Genomic DNA, 26,222 nt, shown 5'->3' with positions numbered 1-26,222 from the left:
TTTCACAAACATGTGCTACTTTTGTAATTAAAAAAAAGAAAAATAGGAAACTATTTAATAAATGCAGAATAAAGTTTTGCAATTACCTATTGGCCTAAATAATGAAAGCATTCCCTTAAAGATAATATTTTAAAAATATTAACAGTTTAAAATATCATCCGGTACATGGATTGAAGATAATTTTTAAAATCTGTTAACCAAGAACTAGGCTTTCTATATGCATTGTTACAGAATAAATACTAAACTAAAGCAGTATTATAAAACACCAGAATTACACGTGACTTTAACTTGACAAAGGCTAGGAAGAATTGATGGCATGGTTCTGTAATTTAACAATATGAAGATTCAAGAGTATTTCAGATTTTAAATGAGACCTTCAGTCCATTCTATAAAATTGTATCTAGAAGAACCTTTAAGGTATCAGTAAGAATTTAATTAATTTTAATGGAAATTATAATTAAAAATGAAAGCTGGATGCATACATGGAAAAAGGTAAAGAACAGGGCATACTGAAAGAATAAAAAGCCAAAAGTCTCACTTACAGTTCATCCCATTTAATAAGATAGAAGAAATTCTTATAAGTGCCAACCTTCTTTGATTGAATAGGTTTAAAAAGATCCTTTCCATTGTAAGTCAGGGAACATACCAAGTAGTATTTTTCATAACTGAAAAAATAAAAGGGTTTAATTTAATTTTTATTTGATAATACAAATGAGTTAACTAACCACCCACACACCCACACCCACACCCACACCCACACCCACACACACACACACACACACACACACACATATATACATATCATTAGTCATTCTTCCCTAAGCGACTATTATCTGCAATAACACACACACTCACACATATATACATATCATTAGTCATTCTTCCCTAAGCGACTATTATCTGCAATAATTTGGTTACTATATCAGTGAATTTTTGGAAAAACATCTAAAATTTAACTATTGCAAATCCTACAAAAATAAAGGCAGAGCAGAGGGAATACAGAAGGGAACATATATTCCTAGGTGTCAGTCTAAAGGAGCTATATTGATACCAACTGGAGAATTTATCTCAATTTGGTGTGCAGTTAGTTACCAGCATTAAATTTTAGTTAAATGACACTGAATAATTCTTCATTTCTAGGTATATTCATTTTAGGAAGTAACAGTATAAACATTTATGTTCCCTAGGTGCCATTTTCCTTTGGTGAGCCACTGAAGTAGAGTCAGTTTACCAAATTAATGGTGCATGGGCCTGAGCTGCACTGAGCCAATCTTCCTGATCTATTAGGAGGCTTCCATCCATGGGGACAGATGCTACTGTAATCTTCCATGGGACAGCAATGATTTAGTCCCTAACTGCCACAATTACAGAGCTGAGTAATATACAGTCAGGCAATCTTGTAGGGAGTTTCGGGTTCAATAAAACTGTATTCTACTAGTATTCTAACTTACTGCTAGGCTTACCCATTAAACATTTTGTTTGTCCATTTTGTTCATACAATCTGTTTTTCATTCAAAATATATTTCAAATCTAATCTCACTGGTTCACATAGCTATTTGATTGCTTTTTTCAACCTCTTTTAAAATCAGCATTGTATTGGGAGTTCCCTGGTGGCCTAGTAGTTTCAAATCCGGGCTTTCATTACCACTGCCCGGGTTCAATCCCTGGTCAGGGAACTGAGATCTCAAAAGCTGTACAGCACAGGGAAAAAAAAAAAAAAAAATCCATTTTAATTATCACTGCATTGTCTTCTGCTGAGTATTTGTTCTCATTAGTGTCTCTAAATTTGTGTGTATACATGTTTTTGTATGGAGAATGTGGATAATATTATCCCTGTAACTATTTAAAAGAATGAAATACCTTAAGACAGCAATAGTACCCATTAAAATGCAAGTTCCAAGAGGGCAAAGAAATTTTTGCTGCCTTATTAACTGCTGAGTCCCTAGTACTAAGAACACTGCCCACAGCTGGTGTTCAGTAAATATTTATTGAATGAATTAATATACCACTTTCAAGTCATTATATTATATAGTATCTAATGTTCAGTTTATATTTTAAAGCAGAATTTACATTTGATATCTCATAACTAGCCTGGTAGTAGTAGCAGTAGTAGTCATGTATGGATGTGAGAATTGGACCATAAAGGCTGAGTGCTGAAGAATTGATGCCTTTGAATTGTGGTGCTGGAGAAGACTCTTGAGGGTCCCTTGGACAGCAAGGAGATCAAACCAGTCAATCCTAAAGGAAATTAACCCTGAATATTCATTGCAAGGACTGATGTTGAAGCTGAAGCTCCAATACTTCGGCCACTTGATGTGAAGAGCTGACTCATTGGAAAAAACCCTGATGCTGGGAAAGACTGAAGGCAAAAGGAGGAGAGGGCGGCAGAGGATGAGATGGTTAGATAGTGTCATTGACTCAACGGACATGAAGCTGAGAAAACTCCAGGAGATACTGAAGGATAAGGAAGCCTAACATGCTGCAGTCCACGCGGTTGAAAAGAGTCAGACATGACTTAGCAACTGAGCAACAGCAACAACCTGGCTTTATTTTATAGCATTAAACTATTACAAAACTATTTCATTAAATATATTCAATTTGGACTTTTCAGTTTATACTAGTCATTTCCAGATAAGCTGAAGGTGGCAAACTTTATGGTATTGACAAAAAAAATAAAAAAAGAAAAACCCATATTAAAAATTCAACAAAAGAAATATGCCCTTGTAGACTTCAAAGTCTAACAAGAGTAAACTGTAAAACCTACCAAAGAGGAAAAATAAATGTGCTAAAAAAGTCTAGTCCCACTACCCTGGTTCTAAAGGCAAGGCAGAAACAGCAGTCATAAATTAACTAATTTATTAACATTTGCCCTTGTTAGTTTAAACATATTTTCCTGCTTTTTCTGCATGTAGTGGGAGTGATACTAATATTTACTAACAGCATCAACATCTCTGTAATTCTTAGGAAAAACACAAAGGTATTTGGTGGATCAAGTATCCATTTAAAGACCAAGGTAACAGTGGATGCTGATGTTTTACAAGATTATATTAGCCTCCAGGTAAAGTTGTACATATCTTCTTCTAAATAGCTACTTACTTTGATACCCAGTTACTTGAAATACCATGTGCAGCAAAAATTGTAAATTGGAGCTGTTCCGTTGTAGTCCATGCTTCCTTAATTTTCCTGTTACTTTGGGCACAATCTACAGAACCTCTACCAGAATTTGCATGGAGTCTGAGAAGATCATAAATTGCTGCAGTTAACTGATCCATGCTTACTTGAACAGGATTTTCAGGATTCAGTGAGCCTAGATTTAAAGAAATTGTTAATATAATTCTCTGAAAAAGCAACAATTACTCCTAAAATTTAAGGAACTTAAATACATACCCCTACTTGAACTCCTGTTAGTGTCTCCTCCTCCAGACAGTGAAGTCACCTGCTTACACACATACAAATTAGTCAGAAAATCACCCATGATGGAATATAAAATGTTTACTTTTAATTTCAATACACTTATTAAACTCTATATCAAAGAAATTCTTCACAGGAGAAACTTCCCAAGTGTCTGAAGAATTAATAAAACAATAAAAAAGAATGCAAAAAGAAAGTGAATATCCCAAATCAAATAAAAAGATATTTTTAATATCAAGAAAATCATGCAATAATTGAAAAGTACTGAAAAATAAACTCAGAAAAATCTGCCTCATCAAACCATTTTTTGGTAATTAATATTTGAAACTCAAATGTGGTAAACATATTAATATAGTATTTTATTTTCCATTACTTGCTCTACGATTAGCATAAGTATATCCTTAAAGAAACTACAAATCTACTTATTACCATTTAGTGTCTCAAAAAGCTCTTATATAATTATTTGAACTGAGTTTGTCTCCTACTCTGCTCCTTTATCCAGCAAGTGAATATAATGAATAGAAGCCTCAAACAGCATTAGGACCATGGTATTTTATCACCTCCAAATGATTTCAGATGTTTTTTAATTTCTAAAAAACAAGCACATAATAAGAACAAACTAACAAAACACAGAGACTCAAATTTCTGTATACCATACAGATAGGGTCTTTGAGACAATAAATGGATTGAGCTATCTCCTAGACATCTGTTGAAGAACATATCATCAACATAACTTTTCCTTTCTTTAAATTTATTATGTCTTGTGATCCTTCTTTCATCCTTCCAATCAGAGCTATGAACATCCCTCTGAACAGTTAATTAAATCCCCGTGGAAAATACCACAGGGAGCACTTTTACTAAATGCAACAGTATGATATCAAGTGAGGGCTCCTAATCTGGTTGCTTCTGAGGCAATTTAAGTCACTATTACTGAGACTTCTGGGTCTTTCCAATAGGAAGGAGGTTTACTCCAAAGCAGAACTTCCCCATTGACAACCATGGACATTTTCATCCAGAGGGAGAAACGTTAGCTATTACTCAGCTATTACTCCAGCTCCTTCAAAGGCAGTATTACCTGAAAATCTTCGACCAATTCATTTTTGCCAGAGTTCCTCCTCTACACACAAAAAGTTCAGCTGGATATCCATTTATTCAATGTCAACTCTCACAAAGTTCTTCAAGGCAGTCCATCTCCTCTTGGAAATTCCCTCACCTTACCAAATAAGTGACCAAATCAGCTCAAAAGTAAAAGCTAGAGTTAACATGGTAACATTTTGTCTAGCAGAAGCAAAAATCTCCCAGTTTAAATGACAGATGCTCACTTATGTACATATGTGCATGTGATAAAATGCTAACTACTAAAAAATACTCACTTCAGCACTTCTACTCCTTGGAAGATTTACTGCTCTCTTCAGCTTCTTTACCGATTCTGTAATGGCAAGAGTTTCCACACCATCTAAAGCACCACAGATTTTTCTTACAGCTTTAATTACTTGATCTACTGCTCTGTGCTGATTCTTTAAAAATAAAAAGTAAAATAAACATAAGTATGTGGAATTTTAAGGATCGATTTCAGGGATGAGGGAAAAAGCAAACATTTTAGATGTGTCTAAGAACAGATATCCTTTACTCTTTTATGATGAAAAAGAAAAGAAACAAGATAGCTTTTCAATTACATAATTTACTTTGTTTTCACCCCCTGTCCCCTACCAGGGATCCCACACTGCTACAGTGGAAGCACAGAGTCTTAACCACTGAACTGTCAGGAAGTGCCAATTACATACTTTACTTTGAAGTAGGAAAAAGCAGGCCTGGTTAATTTTCACTTTGCCTGATACAATTATTCATATGCAAATCCCTTCTAATTTCTTATTAGAATCAGAAGCGAAAGCAATAAATTACTAACAAATTCTGAAATAATTAAAAAACTTGAGTCATCTTTTTAATTTTCATTTGGGAATAATTTCCACACTAAAAACACTTCTCGCTCTCCTGCAAAATTTTGGTATCAAAAACCAGAGACCAAAAAAAAAAAAAAACCCACACACAGAGACCAATTAATTTGTGACCAATCTCATTAGAGATTGGTCACAAACTAATAACACTGGGTAACAGTTACTAAAAGTGAGTCAACTTTTCAGCAATATTTATATCTATGCAACATTCACTTTCTAAGTTTTATCTGATGAAAACACTTGTGAGCACAATCTTTCCTTACTATTCAACCACAGTCCATTTTAACATGAATCAAAAGTACTATTATACACATTCAAATACATTATAAAATAATTTACCTGATGAGGCTAATTTAAAAATCCTTCTCCACCACCCCATCACTGTTTTAAAGTACATCTCATTAAGAAACATTTTTACATAATGAATTAATTCATAAAATATTTATGCCAAACTTAAATGACAAGTACTACTAGAAAGGACTGAAACTCAGCACTGTACAATCCCTTAAAAATTTAAAATTTTCCACCTTGGAGGTTTGGCTACACCAAATGTTGTCTTTGTGTGCATGCTTAAATGAAACCACCTCATTTTCTCAAACACCTAATTAATTACCTTGCAGTCCTCAGATCCTGAAGGCTTCCATTTTTGCTTACTTGTGTTTCTGCTTTCTTTTATTCTTCCACTTTCATGCAAAAACCTCTGAGGCTCATGTCATTCTCCTATACTATCCTCCATCATTTTTATGTGGCAGTTATCAATTTATTGTGTGCCAATTCCAAATCCACCTTTTGTTCTACTTTGTAATTCTAGAATTAGACCTTATAAACAATCCTCCTTGCCAGCTAGCACAATGTTAGGTGTTGTGACTAGAGGGCAGTGAAAGGACACTCAAAGGCAAGAGCAGCAGGGAGATATTTTCATCAGGGTTCCAGTCCTCTGTTTTAAAATTCAATATGGAAGCCCAGTGGTCCTCAAAGATCAGCTCCAGCTGCACCCTCAGGCCATGCTCTTCCCATCTGACAGCACTATTAAGTTTCTTTGCCATAGGCAACAGAGCCATTCTCACTTCAAAGAGTCTGAATTTCAGCCTGGGGTTGGGGGAGAGGCTGTATCATAAATCCTCAAAGTTCCTTCACTATCCACTGTTCCTCAACCTGTACTTGATGACTGCTTCTTTGCACCTGGCACCTGTTACTTCTGGACCTCTTAGAGCAAGGCTGGCACTGTTTTAAGACCTGAGAGCAAATGTTTTAGGTTTTGTAGGCCAAACAGTCTGTCACAATTCCACGCTGCATGAAAACAGACATAGCTAATATATAAATTAAGGCCCTGGTGGCTCAGACGGTAAAGCGTCTGCCTACAATGTGGGAGACCTGGGTTCAATCCCTGGGTCGGGAAGATCTCCTGGAGAAGGAAATGGCAACCCACTCCAGTATTCTTGCCTGGAAAATCCCATGGATGGAGGAGCCTGGTAGGCTACAGTCCATGGGGTCACAGAGAGTCAGACACGACTGAGCGACTTCACTTTCACTTTCTAATACATAAATTAATGAGCATGGCTGTGTTCCAATAAAATTTTATTTACAAAACTGGGTTACTGGCCAGATTTGGCATTAATATGCCAACTCCTGCTTTAGCCCTCTTTTATCCCTTATAGTAATTAACTACCCTTTACTAATTAACAAGTCTTTAAGCTTCCCTGTTCAAAAATCTACTATAGTTTCTGTTGCCTGACTTGGCCCCTGACTGACTGATGTGCCTTGCTACTGGCGTGTGGTTATTTCCTCTACTACCTGCCTTATTTTTGCTGTGGACATTTATCTGACTTTCTATCCTATGCCCTAAAAGAAGCCTCAGTTAACTGTCCATGTGGCAAATTCACAACATTTTCAACCCCCAAACTGCGGGCCCTATCAGAATCTTAACAACAATATCATATTCGGATCACAATTTCCTTTGCTTCCAGTCCACATACTTTCATTCTGACCAAATCTATTCTCCGAGTTCAGAGACTTCTCTACTTCTTCTACCAGGCAGCATGTATATCTACAGAGTAGCTCTCAATCCTAAAGATCCAATCATCTCAGATTTCAGCAGGCATCTGCACACCACTTAACATTCCTTTTACAAGCCCTTGGTCAGCTCTATTTCCTATTTCCCTTGGAGTATGAAGCCAAACCATTATTCCTTACCTCAAAACATCTAGCTTCATTTTAGTGAAATAAATTAACATCTTATCCCTAGAAAACTAAGACCAGGAGGAATAAAAACTTTTGCAACTTCCTGATCTCTCCGATAAACCTGCCTAAAGAGAAATTAGGACATACATCTACACAGACTTACACATGAATGTTTATAGCAGCATTATTCATAATAATCAAAAACTGCAAATAGGGACTTCCCTGGTAGTACAGTGGATAAGAATCTGCCTGTCAATACAGGGGACACGAGTTCAATCCCTGGTCCTGGAAGATTCCATATGCCGCAGAGCAACTAAGCCAGTGTGCCACAGCTACTGAAGCCCATGTGCCTAGATCCTGTACCCCAGAACAAGAGAAGCCACTGTGATGAGAAGCCCAAGCACCAGAACTAGAGAGTAGCCCCGCTCACCACAACTAGAGAAAGCCCAAGCAAAGTAACCAAAAATTAAATAAACAGTTTTAAAAAATAAAGCAAAAAGTACAATCAAAATTGTCAGTTACTGGGTGACTAGATAAATAAAACATGGTATATCCAAACAACAGAAGGATTCAGCAATAAAACAAAACAAAACAATGGATACACACTACACGAACAGAGCTTAAGACACAATGGTATATACAAAACAGCTAGCCAGTGGGAAGCTGCTGTATAACACAGGGAGTTTGGCTCTGTGCTCCGTGATGACTTATATGGGTAGGATGGAAGGGGGAAGGAGGCTCATGAGGGAGAGGATATATGTATACTTTCAGCTGATTCACATTGTTGTACAGCAGAAACTAACACATTATAAAGCAATTATCCTCCAATTTAAAAAAAACACTATGATATGTAAAAGAAATCAGATATAAAGGATTACACAGGGTATGATTCCATTTACAGGAAATCTCCATTAAAGGCAAACCTATTGAGATAGGAACCAGATTAGTAGTTGTCTGGGGCTGAGGATGGGAATGGGAGAATGAGTAGAAAGTAGCACATGGAAACTTATGTTCTAAAACTCCACTGTAGTGACAATTATACAACTCTATTCATTTGCTAAAATAATCATTGAAATGTACACATTAAATGGATAAATTTTATGATCCATAAATTGTATCTCAATAAAGCTATACAAAATATGGGGAACAGATATGATAGTCGCTATTTCCAATTAGATGGTCAGTGAAGAGCTCTCTGATAAGACATTAGAGCACAGACCCTAAGGAACTGAAAGAGTAAATTACCCAAGTATCTGAAGAAAGAGCATTAAAAAGAGAAGGAACAAGTACAAGGGTCCCAGTTGGAAAGCATACCTGCAGGTCAATTAGAACAAAGGAAGAAAAGGGATAGAAGGGACCTTCCTGGTGGTCCAGTGGCTAAGACATCATGCTCCAATGCAGGGATGCAGGGGGTCTAGGTTGACTTCCTGCAAAGGAACTATATCCTGCCTGCCTTAACTAAAAAACATGCAATATGCTGCAACTAAGATCTGGTGCAGCCAAATAAATAAAATATATTTTTTAAAAAACATTATTTAGGGTATTCCAGGTGGTGCAGGTTTGATCCCTGGGTTGGGAAGATCCCCTGGAGGAGGAAATGGCAACCCCACTCCAGTTTAAAAAAGAAAAAGAAAAAAAAAATCACACACATTTAAAGAAAGGGGTAGGAAGCCATCAAAGAGGTCAGAATATGTAGTGTTTTGAAGTCATAATTAAGGATTCAAATTTCACTGAGATGGTAAACAGGATATTAAACAAAATAGTGGCATGATTTAATATTCTTAAGGGTTTATAAATTTGATTAATCTTTTCAAACAACCATTTTTTGGCTTTGATTTTCTCTCATTTTACATTTGCTTTCTGTGCTTATATTCATTTTTAAAAATAATTTTTCTATTTTGGAACAATGTTAGATTTATAAGAATAGTAGAGAGAGTTCTCATTCAACATTAAAGGAAACTGGTTAAGTAACTTCTTATATAACCATGTTAAATTTGTCAAAACTAAGACATTAACACTGACTACATTAGTATTACCTAAACTGCAGACTTTACTCAGATTTTACCAGTTTTTCCAAATGTATTTTTTCTCTTCCATGATACAATCCAAGATACCACACTGCATTTAGTGATTTGTTTCTAAAATATAATTTTGATTGCCTATTGAAGACAGGCTATAGAAGGACAGATAGAAGCTGGAAGACCAGTAGGCAACTGCTGTTAACTCTTGTAGTTGACTAGGAGTGTAGCTCTGGTAGCAGAGAGTTGTCACATTCTGAATGTATTTCTGAGGTACAGTTGACAGAAATGGAACTGCATGTGAGATGTGAAATATCATTTTCTTGAGAAATCAAAAATGACTCCAAAGTTTGGCCTGAGCAAATGGAAGGACAGAGTTGCCATTTTATTAATAAGGGGAAGACTGACAAATAGATATGAAGGGTAGCATAAAAACACAGTTTTATACATCTTAAATTTGACATGTTAGACATTTATATAAAAAATCAAGTATCAGACATCTGAATCTGAAGTGATGATCAACATAGGTAGGGTATTTAAGTGTTAGTTGCTCAGTCGTGTCTGACTCTTTCAGACCCCATGGACTGTAGTCTGCCAGGCTCCTCTGTCCATGGGATTCTCCAGTCAAGAATACTAGAGTGGGTTGTCAGTCCTTCCTTCAAGGGATCCGCTCAACCCAGGGATCAAACCCAGGTCTCCTGCATTCTAGGTGGATTCTAGGGCCCCTAGGGTGTTTAGAGACGAGATTTAAAAAGATCACCTACAGTGGGAATACAGAGAGAAGAAAAGAGGTCCTAGAACTAAGCGCCCCAGGCATTCTAATGTTTAGAGGTCAGGGAGATAAGGAGATCACACAGAGCTCTAAAGCCACAAGTATGAGTGAAAACAGAGCAGACACTGGAAGTAGGAGATCCAAGAATGTGATATCCCAGAAGCCATATGAGTATTTCAAGAAGGAAGAAACAATCAACTCTACTATAGAAAAGTAGAGAAAAAGAAAGACTAAGAACTTACTACTGGAACCATGACCGTTTAAGTCCTTGATGATCTTGAGCAGTTTCAGAGAACTGTTGAGAATGAAGGCTTGACTGGAGTAGGTATACAAGAAAATGAGAAGAGAGGAAGTGTGAGGAGAAAAAACAGATTAACTTTCAAGAGGTTTGCTAAATTGGGTGGCTGCTACAGAGGAATGTGGGCTTTTTGTTTTCTTCTAAGATGGAAGATACACCCATGGCTCTGTCCTTAAACTTTTTTTGCTCTACCTGCAATGGTTTTCTTGGTGATCTCATCCAGTTTTAGGGCTGCAAAATATTATATTCTGATGATTCTCCAGTTTATTATCCCCAGCCTGGATCTCCTACATTAAATTCCAGATTCATATCCATCTATCTACTCAATATCACTATTTGGATGAATAACAGTCATCTCAAACACAGTGTCTAAACTGAGTTCAGATCTTCCCCATAAACCTTCTCTCTCAGTTTTCTACCTCTCACTAAAGGCAACTCCAAACTTCCAATGTGCCCAGGTAAAAAATACTGAAGTTACGCATCTCTCTCTCACATGTTCCACATCCAATCTATTGGTAAATCTTCCTAGCATTAACTTTTCATCACTTTTACTATCACTCTGGTCTAAGCCATCATTCTCTGTCCTCATTGATTTGTTTCTACTCTTGCCCCTCTCCTCATTATAGTCTAGCCTGGCAGATCTTCTGCATACCAGGCATACCCTTTCCCCAGATAACCAGGTAGCTTCTTCCTCTCCAGTAATTTACTCAAATTCATTTTCTCAATGAACCCTTCTCTGATTATCTTATTTGAAACTGCGACATTACCCTCCCGCTTTATTTTTCTCCAATAGCACTTACCACCTGATATATACCTTGCCAGTTTATTATTAAACTTCTGTTTCCTCTAACTAGAATGTAAATTCTCTAAAGGGCAAGGATTAGTTTCTTTTGTCCACTGTTACACGCTCAACACCTACAACAGTGACTTGAGAGAGAATTCAGTAAATATCTATTAAATAAATTGATGTAATTATATACTGATAAAAAATATATACTAGTAGCTAGAAATCTGGAAGTCATCCTACACTATTTCTTCTTCATTTATATCTCATTATCTATCAAAATCTAACCAATTTTATCTCCTTAATATCGTTAATCAGTCCCTTCTCTTTACTGTCACCATACATATTGTAACAACAACAACTGTTGTTGTTTAGTCGCTAAGTCATGTCCGACTCTTTTGTGACCCCACGGACTATAGCCCACCAGGCTCCTCTGTCCATAGGATGTCTCAGGCAAGAATACTAGAGTGGGTTGCCATTTCCTTCTCCAGGGGATCTTCCTGACCCAGGGACTGAATCCACATCTCCTACATTGGCAGGTGGACTCTTTACCATTGAGCCACCAGGGAAGCCTGTCTTTTACCTAGACCACTGTAAAAAGTCTTGCCTAAGTGGTCTCCCTGGGATCAATCCTGGCAACCCTAAATTTAACCTCATTTATGCAGAGGGACTTCCAAGTTCAAGATTAAACAAGTCAACCACTCTACCCCACTCCACTTCCTACCCTCAGCTTAAAACACCTTAAATAGCACCTTAAATGATTACAAAAGGGGCTAGCAAACATTTCCTATAAAATGAAAATAGTAACTTGTTTAGGCTTTGTAGGACATATGGTCTCTGTCCCAACTACTCAACTTTAGTATTAGAGCACAGATGCAGTCATAGAAAACATGTAAACAAATGGATGTGGCTGTGCCCCCGCCAAATTTTTATTTACAAGAATTGGAAGTTGACTGTACATGGCCCCCTGATCTGGAGAATAAAGTAAAACATAATATGGATTACAGGGTGGTAATTTATACTGGCCTATCTCCAATATCATCTTTTAATCTTCACTTCACATTCTGTATTAGATAAGTGGTTATACTTCCCCATATGTATCACACCTATATACTTTTGTTCACATGCCCTTTCCAACTATCTTCTAGCTAACTCACACCATTTAAGACTTAGCAACATCCCTTCTTAGAGGTCTCTTCCTTGAATTCTCAAGTTGACTGGAGAAATGCCTTTGTTTGATCTCTCAAAAAGCCTCAATGCATACCCCTATTCTAAATTTACTATATTGAAATTCTATTTAAGTCTCTGTTTAAGTTCCTGGTAGGTGGGGATCAGGTCATTCATTTTCATAACCCCAGCATCTAGCAAGCATTCAATAAATGTGTTTTGAATTGATCTGAAGGTTCCTCTTAGCAATAAAGCTAAAGTAACCCAAGCACTAAATTTCTGTTAATATGTTGGATCAGAAAACAAGTTCTCAAATAGCAACACCAAGAATATAGTTTAAATAGTCCTTCTAAAATATTTAATCCAATCTCAACATTAGTATTTAAGAGAATACAGAGAAAAGAATCTTTAAACTATCATGCCAAAATATGAATTAGGACTTACTTCAATTTGAAGAGCCAGCTCCACTTGATTGTGATACAAATCTAAAAGTTCTTCAACAGGATGTCTAAAATGAAGAATAGTTATTGTGGCTGAAAGATACCATATACAAGAATGATTGTTTTATTCACCAAAATAAATGCATTCACATCCAAAAGTAAAGTTTGAAAATCTGAAATTAATGTTTTAGATGCCACACCTCATCATGACTTCTTTATAAGGTTTTTCTATTTGATGCAGGTGTTTGTTTAAATCCACAGGTGTTTCATCATCTTCCACCTAAATAAACACATACAGACAAACATTTATCAAATAATGAAATCCATTAGTTAGTCTTTCTATTGCCAAGTTAAACAGGGTTAAGCATATGATAAACTCTTGAAAAGAAAGTGATTTTTCAGAACTGAGGCTTTAAATATTTATAATTGACTCAGAAAAGTGACAGTCTTCTAAAAAACCTGTTTTTTAAATGGAAAAAACATAAATACTTTGAAGTCTAGTTTCTGATATATAAATATTTTTCAAAGGAAAACCACTTCTGTTCTATAGAGAGAGAATGGAGAGCTAAAAACACTTTTAAAAATGGCTGACAGCCAAATGAAAGTGAGGTGGGAACCAGACGAGAAGAGATCATCTGAATTTCTGTATTTTATTTTCTAATGATAATCAAATTTCCTTCTACCTCACCCTCAATAAGTGAGGTTCTGGTCTTTTCAACCATAACCCTTACTATGCAAAATACTCAAGAACATTGCTCCTTAGGAAATTGAACAGAGAAGTTACTAATGATATGATAAAATGTACTGAATTTTGTGAAACAGTTTTCACTCAAGTGAAATAAACTCTACCTAACATAGGAGCAAAACTGAGGAAAATAAAGAAAAGAGAAAGCAGAAATGACAGATATTTTTCTTCTCCAAATTCTACCAAATGAAGAAAGATTATCTCTCTTTACATATTAAAATTCATCAAGAAATAAAATGGCCTAAATTCTTATATTCTATTTTGCTTTGACCTCAAAATAAAGGTCAAACTATACTTTTAGAACAGAGAATTAGTTTTCATGTGGTGAAAAGCAATATATTTTCCTCAGTTTGGTGCAAATGTCAATATGTATCTTTTTCTCCCCCAAACCATATTTAGCATTCAAAATCTTTCTTCCTCAGTTCTCCTTGACTGATACTGCTGTTTTCATTGTGTAACTTGTGTAAAACTATTACAGTTCAAACTGTTATAATTCTTCCACTTTGATTTTCATACGTGCCTCCAGCTCTAAGTATTATGCTACCAAAACCTCCATGATTGAAAGTTTCCCCCCATCTGCTAAAAAGACTTTCATAGGAAGTAGACAGAGTTCCTCACTTGTAGTCAAACCCAAATCTCTTAAAGAAGGTACAAACTGCAAACTGGCTGATTAACAAAGTTATTCAGATTCAACCAAATGCAATTCAGTATAGGGTACACACTTACTGTTCGGGCCAGATTTTGACACATTGCGCTGAAGGTCAAAAGTTGTAGTTTAATCTCTATGTCCCATTTTCGACAGTTTTGAATATGTTCATGACTTCCAAGACAATGATTACTGTTAAAATATATTTGTTATTCATCAACATTATTCTCCTCAAATTAGAAATAATAGATGGAGAGTAAATATAAATTGTATACACATCAGAAATTGAAGAAGATGACAAAATATAGATTTTTAAACCAAATATGAGCATTTAAATAGAGGAATAAGTCTACGTGAGAAGAGTTAAAGCAAAGAAGAAAGAAGATGAAGACAAAGAAGGGAAAAAAACAGGGACAGAGAATTTCTGGTAGGTTCAGAAAAAGATTCATATAATGATATTTTCAGGCAACTAAAAGGAAATCACAGTGAAACACTGTGGCTAAAGAAATACTATATGCCACAAAAGGAAAATGGAGCTCATAATGAAGTAACTATTGCCTCTCTGCAGAAAGAAAAAATATTAAATTCATCTGTCAACCAATTACCCACCATTCTTCCCATCTAAGACTATCAGCTTCTTAAGGGCAAGATCCTGTATTAGATAATGCATATCTCAATATAAGTTAATTGACCCAATAAATCAATTCACTGGAACCCAATGTGCTTTTAGATTATAAATTTAACTTGAAATTTTTTTAATCTAACCCATTAAAATGAAATTTCCAAAAATGTTGCTCAGTAATTAAATGAAAAAACTTACTTCTGTAGCACTTCCTCTTGACCACAAACTTTCAGAACATAGCTGCCAACATCTACTTGATTCAAGTCATCATGTACCCAACAAAGGGCTTGCATTATAATGATTTCTACAGTAGAACTCACTGTAAAAGAGTTAGTCATTATTTTCATTTTACTCATTTAATTCTAAGTATATACCTATTCAGACTGTTTCTCATAGTCTAAAACAGCACTATATAAGAGAAATATAATGCAGGTCACATATATAATTTAAAATTTTCTAGTAGTCACATTGAAGAAAGTAAAAAGAAACAGATGAAGCTAATTTCAATAATATGTTTTATTTAAACTAATATATTTAAAATATCATTTCAATATATAGCAACTGGTATTTAAAATTTACTAATAGGATATCTTACATTCTCTTTTCAAACTAAGTCTTTGAAATCCAGTGTGCATTTTACACTTAGAGAACGTCTCAATCTATATTAGCCATATTTCAAGTAATCCAACATGTGGCTAGTGCTCATTAGACAGGGCAGATATAAGCTAAGAAAGCCACCTCTGTTTTACAGACTCCTCCGAAGAGGATAACATTTAGCAGTATCTAGCATGCAATTATTTAAACCAAATTGTAAGGAAAAAGAATCACCATTTTAAACAGCTGACATTTGCCTGGTAAATTTTCCAATAAAGAATAAAAATATAGCAAGTAGGATGTATTATTTAATTACCATACTTGGCAATTGCTGGATACCAAGATTACAAACCATTACAACTAAAGTAACCTATTTCTGTACTTAAGAGCTCTTATTTTAGAAGACAATGACTATATTCAAAATTCACAAAAATTAATAGCTTGACAAAAAAGGCCATAAAATATTTAATACAATAGCTACATTTCTGAATACATTTATATATATATCATAACAGTTATCATTTAAACACACAAAGCACTTCTACCATAATATGGTTACATTTTTTAAACAGAAATGTACATTATAAATGTGCACATTTATAGAGCCAAATAATAGGCATTTGATACATTTTTAAAATGAATCAAATCTTGATACATCAAGTAAAACTTAGATACAAATTAAAACACTTACTCTCAAGGCTTATTGATGCTTATTTCAATCAAGAAGTTATGGACCATTATTTCCTTCAATTTTAGTACTAATTCTTACCGAATACTTTAATGATTCCCTAAATCAAAATTTAAGGGATGTTTAAAAAGAATGTCTTCTTTTAGAATATAAGGAATAAGAACATAATTAGCCTTTCTAGCTAATGCTTTCAGGTTTTGGCCAAGAGCCACTGATTAACCAAGATACTCAACACTTTTCAAAGAAATATGTAGTTATAAAGGTAAACTTTCTCACTAATCCATACCAAAAAACTATCCATATGAATGCCAATTTCTGGAAAAGGATAACTAATGCATATTAAGTATTTTACCACACACACACACAACACACACATTAAAAAAAAAAAACCTAATGATAAAAGACTCACTTTATTAACAGAATAACATTAACATATTAAACATTTTATTCCTAATCAGAGCAAACAAGATGGTTCGGGAACTAAGAACCTACCATCACATGTAAAGGTAACTGGTAGCTGAAATCCTTCAATTTCAATGGAGACCTTCACGCTAGCATTTTCTCCACAAATGTTTCTTTGCATTGTGACTGGACTTAACAAATAGCCTCGATTGGTGCAGTGATTGGTATATGGAAAGTTGGTCTTCAATCTAGCCACAAAAAAAAAAGAAATTAAATTCTCTTTTGAAAGCTGCATTTGAGAGCCCTGAATAATACTTTGCATGCCTACAGCCATTCAGTTCCATATTTTTGTCTAATTCTAGAGCAGCTCAGGAGAAATGCAATGAATGGACCCCTGTCTGCCTTTTAAATGAAAGGAATCCAAGAAAAGAGATTAAGTACTTCCAGGATAGCTTTGATAATGCTATCAACATTAACCAAGCACACACTGGATACACAACATTAAATGAGTTTCTCTGCTTCTGATTTTTTGTTAAGCAGTGTAATTTCACAAAATGATACATTTTTAATGAACCATGATATAGGTGATAGCCCTAAACTATAATTGCCAGAAGGGTAGAAAGTTTGTTGTCTTTTAAAAATCTTTTCTTCTGACATCCTCTCTCTTACATATTGATTTTGGTTGTTTAGCATGATAGAAAAACATAGGCAATGGGTTTTTACCGTGCTATGAGGGCTTTATTCCCTCAAAGTGAATAAAACTAAAACTTAGGGAATGGCAAAAAATTGTCTGTGAAGTATTCTTGGTATTCACAGTAGCAAAATAGCTTAAATATATGAGCCAGGTGTACAGCTCATCTCCAGATAGCCCTTCTATTATCTGAAGACAAAGGAGGATTTGATGCCTCTTTAAACTTGTGGACTTCCTTTAACTGACTTTCTTCTGGAAGTTAGAGGACAAGTTCCAATCCTCACATCTTCTTTTCATAGGGCTGTAAATGGAATGAATGCTGTAAGTTTTATCTATTCACTTCCATGTAGAGATTAAAATAATCAAGTGATTGGAACAGAATCAAATAGTCTGAGTTGACAATAAGAAAGGTTCTGAAGAGGCAACAAGTTTAAGTATTCATGCACAGCTTCTAGAGTCAGTCTACTCAACTTGAAATCCTGATTTTACTACTTACTAGCTGTATAATCTTAAGATACAAATCACCTTGTTACTTCAATTTCTTCTTCTATAAACTGGGGATAATACTATTACTAACTTCATGGGTTTGTTGTGAGAATTATGTAAATTTAGTTTTTAAGGACATTCAGAATAGTGTCTAGTACATGGTCAGTGCTATAAAAATCTTGTTGAATGAATGAATGAGTGAATGAATAAATCTGGTTTCTGCACTGTGATCTTAAGTGTTACAAAGGATCCAATATTAAAAAGAAACATAATTGAAAAAAAAAGGTAACATAAAGTAATAAACTTAAATTGATATTGGAAATGTATCTTTAGATGTGGACACATTATCTTCAAATACTTGCTTGTTGTCAAGCAACACGTGCCCCTGCAACACGACTAAACCTTCAATGGATCCAGCCTAAGATTTTTATTTTTTCTCACATATTTGGTATTCTCATTTCCTACAATATGAAATAAGATACTCACAGCAAATCCATAGCTAACTAATATAAGAAATGGTTAAAAAAAAAAAAACAACTTTATATCCAAGGAAGTCTTCAATTTTCAGAAATCATTAAGGATGATAAAAGAAAAATCAGAAATTCCTGATAACTCAGAAAACAAGAATTTACTGAACAAAAATTATAGTGATAAAAGTTGCACTTAGGGCTTTCCTGGTGGCTCAAAGGTAAAGAATCCACCTGCTAATGCAGAAGACATGGGTTTAACCCCTGATCTGGGAAGATCCCACATGCCTCAGAGCAACTAAGCTCATGTGCCACAACTTTTGAGCCTGTGCTCCACAGCCCATGAGCTCCAACTATTGAAGCCTGAAGCCTGCACGCCCTAGAGACTGTGCTCCACAACAAGAGAAGCCACTGCAAAGAGAAGTCTACGCATGCACCGCAACGAAGAGTAGCCCCCACCTGAAACTAGAGAAAGCCCAAGGGCAGCAATGAGGACCCAGAAATAAACAAATAAATCTTAAAAAAAAAAAAAGAACTGAGAAAAAACTAAGATGGTAACAGACTGCTTCAAGCTGTGGTTTCTTTTGTTTGTAACTGAACTTTTAAATATACAAAAGACGACTACTAATTATCAATTAGTAAACTGATAATTGTCAAGTAAATTTTCACTTTATATATAATAGACTAGATAAAGTATTTTATGAACACTCTAAACCACACATTGTAGTTTGATGCTCTTAAGTAATTACCTACAAAGAGCATTTTTTCATACTAACTTTCATTTTCTTTAAAGCATCCATTTCCCTTGTTCAGTTGCTAAGTCGGGTCCAACTCTTTGCAACCCCATGGACTGCAGCACACCAGGCTTTCCTGTTCTTCACTATCTCCTGGAGTTTACTCAAACTCATGTCCATTGATCTGGTGATGCCATCTGACCATCTCATCCTCTGCTGCCCCCTTCTCCTCTTGCCCTCATCTTTCCCAGCATCAGGGTCTTTTCCAATGAAGCAGCTGTATGCATCAGGTGGTCAATGTATTGGAGCTTTAACATCAGTCCTTCCAATGAATTGTCACCCTGCTTATTTAACTTATATGCAGAGTACATCATGAGAAATGCTGGGCTGGAAGAAATACAAGCTGGAATCAAGATTGCCAGGAGAAATATCAATAACCTCAGATATGCAGATGACACCACCCTTATGGCAAAAAGTGAAGAAGAACTAAAGAGCCTCTTGATGAAAGTGAAAGAGGAGAGTGAAAAAGTTGGCTTAAAGCTCAACGTTCAGAAAACTAAGAGCATGGCATCTGGTCCCATCACTTCATGGGAAACAGATGGGGAAACAGTGGAAACAGTGGCAGACTTTATTTTTTTGGGCTCCAAAATCACTGCTAATGGTGATTGCAGCCATGAAATTAAAAGACGCTTACTCCTTGGAAGGAAGGTTATGGCCAACCTAGATAGCATATTTAAAAGCAGAAACATTACTTTCCAACAAAAGTCCGTCTAGTCAAGGCTATGGTTTTTCCAGTGGTCATGTATGGATGTGAGAGTTGGACGGTGAAGAAAGCTGAGCGCCACAGAATTGATGCTTTTGAACTGTGCTGTTGGAGTCCCTTGGACTGCAACGAGATCCAATCAATTAATCCTAAAGGAGATCAATTCTGGGTGTTCATTGGAAGGACTGATGTTGAAGCTGAAACTCCAATACTTTGGCCACCTCATGTGAAGAGTTGACTCATTGGAAAAGACCCTAATGCTGGGTAGGATTGGGGGAAGGAGGAGAAGGGGACGACAGAGGATGAGATGGTTGGATGGCATCACTGACTCGATGGACATGGGTTTGGGTAGACTCCGGGAGTTGGTGATGGACAGAGAGGCCTGGCGTGCTGCAATTCATGGGGTCGCAAAGAGTCGGACACGACTGAGAGACTGAACTGAACTTCCAATGAATATTCAGGGTCCATTTCCCTATCATAACCAAAGCAACGGCTTTGTTTGCTTAATGTGGCTCTATAGCTCAGGAAATTAATTATCTCTATGCAAATACCAAAATCCTTTATGGTTTATTTCATACTGTGTGCTATCAAGTTAAGGTTACATATAGACAGAGCCAAATCAGAAAGACAGAAGACATAAAAATGAGGGTTTTGAAAGGTAAATATAAAAGTGAGGGTTTTCAATTGAATTGATATTACTTTATAAGAAAGTTGAGTCAGCATTATTTAGAATAACATAAACTAAATGCAGAGGTGAAGTCCTTGATTCCTTGGGTTCAAGACACTTTTTAGATTATAAATATCAGACAGGAACCATAAATGAAGAAAGGAAACTAAAGGCTACTCAGAACGACAAGTGTAAAGTGTAGTACTCATCTTATCCTGGAAGACCAGAAATGAAGCAGCAAAAATTTCCACTGGTATCTAACATTCCTCTCAGTACTTTCTCTGGAAACCTAAGTAACTAGTAGATACAGCAAGCTCTGTCAATTATGATGAGTGTGAAAGTCAAGAAAACAAGAAATAAAAATTTAAAAAATGCAATATCCTGAATCAAAGTATTTTACAGAACTTTAAACTGAAAGCTACCCTTGAGATCACTAGTTCAACTCCCTAATTTCACAGGAGCAAAAAAACAAGGGCTAGAACTGGCACTAAATTCTATTATAGTAGGCTTAACTATAAGCAAATACCATAATGACAATCTTACACTAATATCATAGCTGAATTAAAATAATCATTTTAGGAGATTTCAAAAAAATAAAGAGTTGACTAAGAGTATAAATACTTGTTTTCAAAATCTGCATATTGGAAAAAATAGAAAGCGCCATTAATTTCTTCAAGTGATATCAGAGTCCAATCTCCAAGGTCAAGAGGGGAACAGCGAATTTTCTAGAATATGGCTTCAAAACACCCCTGCCTCTTACTTCTGTGAAATATTTGTTACAATCCCACTCTAACTAACAGAAATAACATTCTCTCTAATTCATCTGAGGTTTTAATATTACATAAGCCATTTGTGTGTGTGTGCGTGCATATGCATGTAAATAAAAAAGATCATCGTAGCTTAGTGGCAGAGTTTGTGTAAATAACAACAAGATTCAAATGCAGAAAAAAACAGCAGATCACAGAAAGCCTAATTTCTCAATGTGCAAAACTTAAATACAATAGTCACGCAACACAGTCTAATAGGGCTTGTGTGGAGAGAAAATTAAAGGAACTGGATGAACATTTATTAGATTAATTTCAAACCATTAAAAGATTATTTCCAAATTCTTAACCACCTACACATAATGGTATGCATATGTGGCATAAAGGCATAGGTAATTTCTGATACATGCAATTTGCATTCTGAGTCACCTAAATGTCTATTTTAAATGTCTACTGAAAAATGTGAGTTTTAAAAATCCAGTTAAGAGTAACCTTTGCACAGGAAAGAACAGTGGCTCTATTGATATTCTTCTTTTTCCCTTAAGGTATTCTGAAGAAAAAAGAATGCTGGTTAGAAAGTGATACATAGGAAAGATAGAACTGTAATCAAACATTACCAATAGTCTAGAAAGTCTAGTTTAATATTAATAAGTCCCTTATAATAAAAATGGTGAATACACTAAAAAATGATCTAGGAACTCCAAATTCTGCTTTGCTTAAACCACACTGGGAAAGTACTGGATTCAAAATAAATCTCTCAGAAGCAACCTAAACGTCCATCAGAGGAATAGCTAAAGAAGATATGGTATATATATACAACGGACTATTACTTAGCCATTAATAAGAATGCAATAACGCCATTTGCAGCAACATGGATGGACCTAGAGAGTGTCATACTGAGTGAAGTAAATTAAAGGAGAAATATATGACATCCCTTATATGTGGAATCTAAAGAGAAACAACACAAATGAACCTACGTACAAAACAGAAACAGATTTACAGACTGTGAGCGAGCTTACAGTTGCCAGAAGGGAAGGTTGAGAGGAAGAGATAGGCTTTGGGATGGACATGTCCACAGTGCTATATTTAAAATGGATACCCAACAAAGACCTACTGTACAGCCCATGGAACTCTGCTCAATGTTATGTGGCAGCCTGGATGGGAGGGGAGTTTGGGGGAGAATGTATATATATGGTAGAGTCCCTTTGCTGTTCATTTGAAACTATCACAACATTGTTTGTTAATTGGCTATACTCCTATACAAAATAAAAATTAAAAAAAAAAAAGAATAAATCCCTTAGTAGTGACTACTTTTCCTTCTTTTGATAACAGATCTCACCCTGTTGGCTGCAATGTTTGTTGTCCACTCTTTCCTTCCGTGGGATTTTTCTATCTGGTGCTGGCTGAAAGGACTCTTTCCTTTCTGCCAGCAAGACCATTGGAATATCAAGTCTAAGCTATCAGTGGCTTCAAAACCCCATTTGTAATAGAAGTAAACAAGCATGGTGAAAGGGCAGGGGGAGAAAAGGGAGGAAGAGAAGTCCAAAGCGAGGAGGGATCAACTACAGTGTGTGAATTCCTGGATCTTGCTGTTACTGAGCTCTGCCCCATCCTCCCTCTGTCTACTATATGGGTTTGTGAATCAATACATAACCTTTCTTGATTTATGCTAGTTTAAGATGGGTTTCTTGCACTCATAACAGAAGTGCTGACTAACATAGTGATATAATGGAAAGAAAACACACTGAACCGGAGGTAATGGAGACCTGGCTCTGTTACAGACTAGCTGAGTAACGTAAACTTTAGTAGGTAACTTCTCCAAGTCTCAGTTTCTTCATATATTAAGAACACTGGACACATTTTAGATTAAAAGAACATTTCAGAAAGGCAATTTTATAACCTTCAGAAAATATGTTTGCTCCTCTAATCTTGCTTGTTATAGCACCTTTTACATCTAAATAGGACAGTATTTTGAATGCTAGAAAGTTCAAAATTAAGTCTCCTTGAAACAAACAAACAAAAAAAAAGGCATTTTCTAATTCTAAAGAAACTTCTATATTTAAGCCATATTTTCCCTCAGTAATAGAGTATCAGAAGTCTACTGACTGACCTTAATTTTTCCTTCTAAATACTCAGAAACTTAACAGGTTCAAGTGTAGTTTGTGTAAATGTACCAAATAATTGACTGTCTTGATGTTTTAGCGACAGAGGGAAAATATTTTAAAATTTTAGAATTATTAGCACTAAGCTGGTTTTGAAGTTAAATTTTTAAAAATTATTTAATAAGAATAACCTTTAATTTATAAAGAAAAATGTCTTACTTTGTAATGGATTGACAAAAAGCTGCTACTTCCTCATTCTGTACTTCAATTTCTTGTAGAAGAGAACTTTCAGTTGGCAAAGTACTGGTCCCATTTGGGTCTTTCTGTAATGAAAAAAAAAAGTGTTTTATTTTAAAATAAAAGATCCCCAAAATGCTAAATAGAAATATAGCACAAACACATTTTTATTAAAATATGTACAAAAATATGGAGGTTAAATAAATCATATCAGTAACAAAATTTTGAAGTATGGATTTCTATCCCTGTAAAAGCAATGCCAACTAAGCCTTATTTTAAAGTTCATTGGTTTTACTTGTTCAAAAGTAGAAATAGGCTGAACTTAGTATTGGTCAGTAAGAATGGAATGCTAAATACATTCCCATTCAAAATCTTTCAGAAATGAATACTTCAGAAAGTTAACAGCTAAATGAAATTAAAGGACTACACTGTGTTTTATGAAAAGGAAGAGATCAAGCCCATTTGGGACTGGGACTCTTCTAATAAAGAATGAGTTTTAGGAGTGAGTGGACATTTTCTATGTTAATAAACTTGTACAAACATCCTGACAGTCTTTCAAAAGTTAAGTTTATGTCTGACCAAAATTTCTGTGATCAAATTTCTGATCAAAAACATTTAAGGACATAAATTCACTACTCAAGCATAGTCAAACAGCAGAGTCCATTTAGAGGTGTTTTGACTTACTACATAAAAATACTTGATTTAGCACAAATTTCAAATGTAAATTTTCCTTAAAATTAGAATGGGAACATTCTCAACTTGAAATTGAGTGAATGAGAACACAGTGTATAAATTTCAAGAGTTGTGGTGGATTTCGATAACCATAGCACACAAGGCTTTGTCAGATAATTAAACTGAAAATTCAGTTTTCAGTTTAAAATAAACAATTCTTTTATTAATTTACTGCTTTTAAAACATGGCAGAGCCTTTTCTGCTATAACATGATATATACATGGTGAAGTGACCAGCCTGGAGTTCTAGAAAAGCTGCTACTACAAATAACAGAGTTCATGGATAAAAATAAAGGCAGACTACTCAAAATCAGTGTAATCAAAGTCCTAACTAAAACAATGAGAAGTCCTTAGAAAAATACTAGCACAGTTAAATCTCTCCTTAAATTTGCACCTAGAATTATGATCTTCTATTCTTTGAAGCCTCTTTAAATCCTGGAGCTCCTGCTTCCTAATTTGTTATATGCATTCTGAAGAGCAGAATTTCAATGAAGTTAAAAATACAATCCAGGATGTAGACTTCTTCACCAAAGTTCTTAATGCAAAAAGAAATGTCTTTACAGCTTCTCTGTCTACACTCACTGCTTCACTAGAATGCTTAACCCTGTGGAACGTGGAACTGTTTTTGAAGCCACCATTTTTTACTTCTGCGGAACTTTCAGTGTTTTTCTAGTATTTTCCTGAATTACTAAGGCTTTCCCTTTAACTAGGAGAGAGTTTGTTCTTGACAGCTTTGAAGTATTAATACGCTGGGAAAGATGATTTTAAAACAAATGCTACTTCCCCATTATACTGACATCAATCCCATAGGTACCAGTTACAGAAGTTAATTTGTGTTACAAAAAAATGTATTATAGCAAGTAGACCGTACTATTCTAAGAATGGATTTTTATATTTCTAGACTTCTAATACTCTATTACCGAGGAACAATATGGTTTAAACACAGAAGTTTCACTAGAATTAGAAAATGTTGGGCTTCCCCGGTGGCTCAGGGGTAAAGAATCTGTCTGCCAATGCAGGAGACAAGGATTCGATCCCCGGTCCAGGGATCTAAGCCCATGCACCACAACTATTGAGCCTGTGCTCGAGAGCCCAGGAGCCACAATTACTGAAGCCCGCGTGCCCTACAGCCCACACTCACAAGAGAAACCACTGCAACAAGAAGCCTGTGCACTGCAACTAGAGGGTAGCCCCCACTCCCTGCAATTAGAGAAAAGCCCACACAGCACCGAAGACCCAGCACAGCCAAAAATAAATAAATGTTTGTTGTTTTAAAGAAAATTGTCTTTTTTTGTCATATAGAGACTTAATTTTCTTTCTAGCATTCAAAATACTATCCTACTTAGATGTAAGAGATGATATAACAAGCAAGATTAGAGAACAAATATATAAATATTTTCTGCAGATTAGAAAAATGCATTTCTAAACAAAGCCTCTGGTTTGCCACTCCAAGCCTGCCACAATCTAATCCAGTTGTATTTCCCAGAACTTCCCAAATGAATATTATGTCCAAGTGAACCTGAATCATATCCTGTTCCTATAAAGTACAAACTGAACTATCGTGCCTCTGAATCCTTGCTGTTTGTCTTCAAAGCTTCCTCCTAACTTTCCCTCACAGCACAAGTCCAAGATCCATTAATTTTTTTAAGGCCCAATGGAATGCCACTTCATCTACATTGTCTTTTATGAGAATTTAGTATGGAGTATTTCTTCCCTCCTAACATTTCTAAGTACTTAGTTTGAACCAAATACCATACTATTACATCCTGTTTTATATTTGTCCTAATATGAAAGCTCCTTGCATACAAGACTCAAATTTAATTTGATTTCGTATTTTTGTAAAACTTTATATCCAAT

At 35.4% G+C, this 26,222-nt stretch overlaps 1 protein-coding gene across 2 annotated transcripts in view; it reads right to left on the bottom strand.

The window, feature by feature from the left end:
• The window catches only part of PIK3C2A (phosphatidylinositol-4-phosphate 3-kinase catalytic subunit type 2 alpha), a 110,071-nt gene that overhangs the window by 38,540 nt on the left and 45,309 nt on the right, over positions 1–26,222 (bottom strand). For both annotated transcript variants that reach the window (XM_081541482.1, XM_081541483.1), the window contains exons 3-12: positions 23,617–23,720; positions 16,814–16,971; positions 15,238–15,358; positions 14,498–14,609; positions 13,227–13,306; positions 13,031–13,094; positions 4,785–4,928; positions 3,388–3,436; positions 3,097–3,307; positions 543–665 (exon numbers count right to left, since the gene is read on the bottom strand). In XM_081541482.1, the coding sequence (XP_081397608.1) occupies positions 543–665; positions 3,097–3,307; positions 3,388–3,436; positions 4,785–4,928; positions 13,031–13,094; positions 13,227–13,306; positions 14,498–14,609; positions 15,238–15,358; positions 16,814–16,971; positions 23,617–23,720 (1,166 nt within the window). The remainder of the gene's footprint in view (positions 1–542; positions 666–3,096; positions 3,308–3,387; positions 3,437–4,784; positions 4,929–13,030; positions 13,095–13,226; positions 13,307–14,497; positions 14,610–15,237; positions 15,359–16,813; positions 16,972–23,616; positions 23,721–26,222) is intronic.

Source organism: Giraffa tippelskirchi, chromosome 11 (assembly GCF_054371585.1).
Source record: "Giraffa tippelskirchi isolate mGirTip1 chromosome 11, T2T-mGirTip1v1.2.pri, whole genome shotgun sequence".
Lineage (NCBI taxonomy): Eukaryota > Metazoa > Chordata > Mammalia > Artiodactyla > Giraffidae > Giraffa > Giraffa tippelskirchi.
This window is presented reverse-complemented; position numbering and strand designations above follow the sequence as displayed.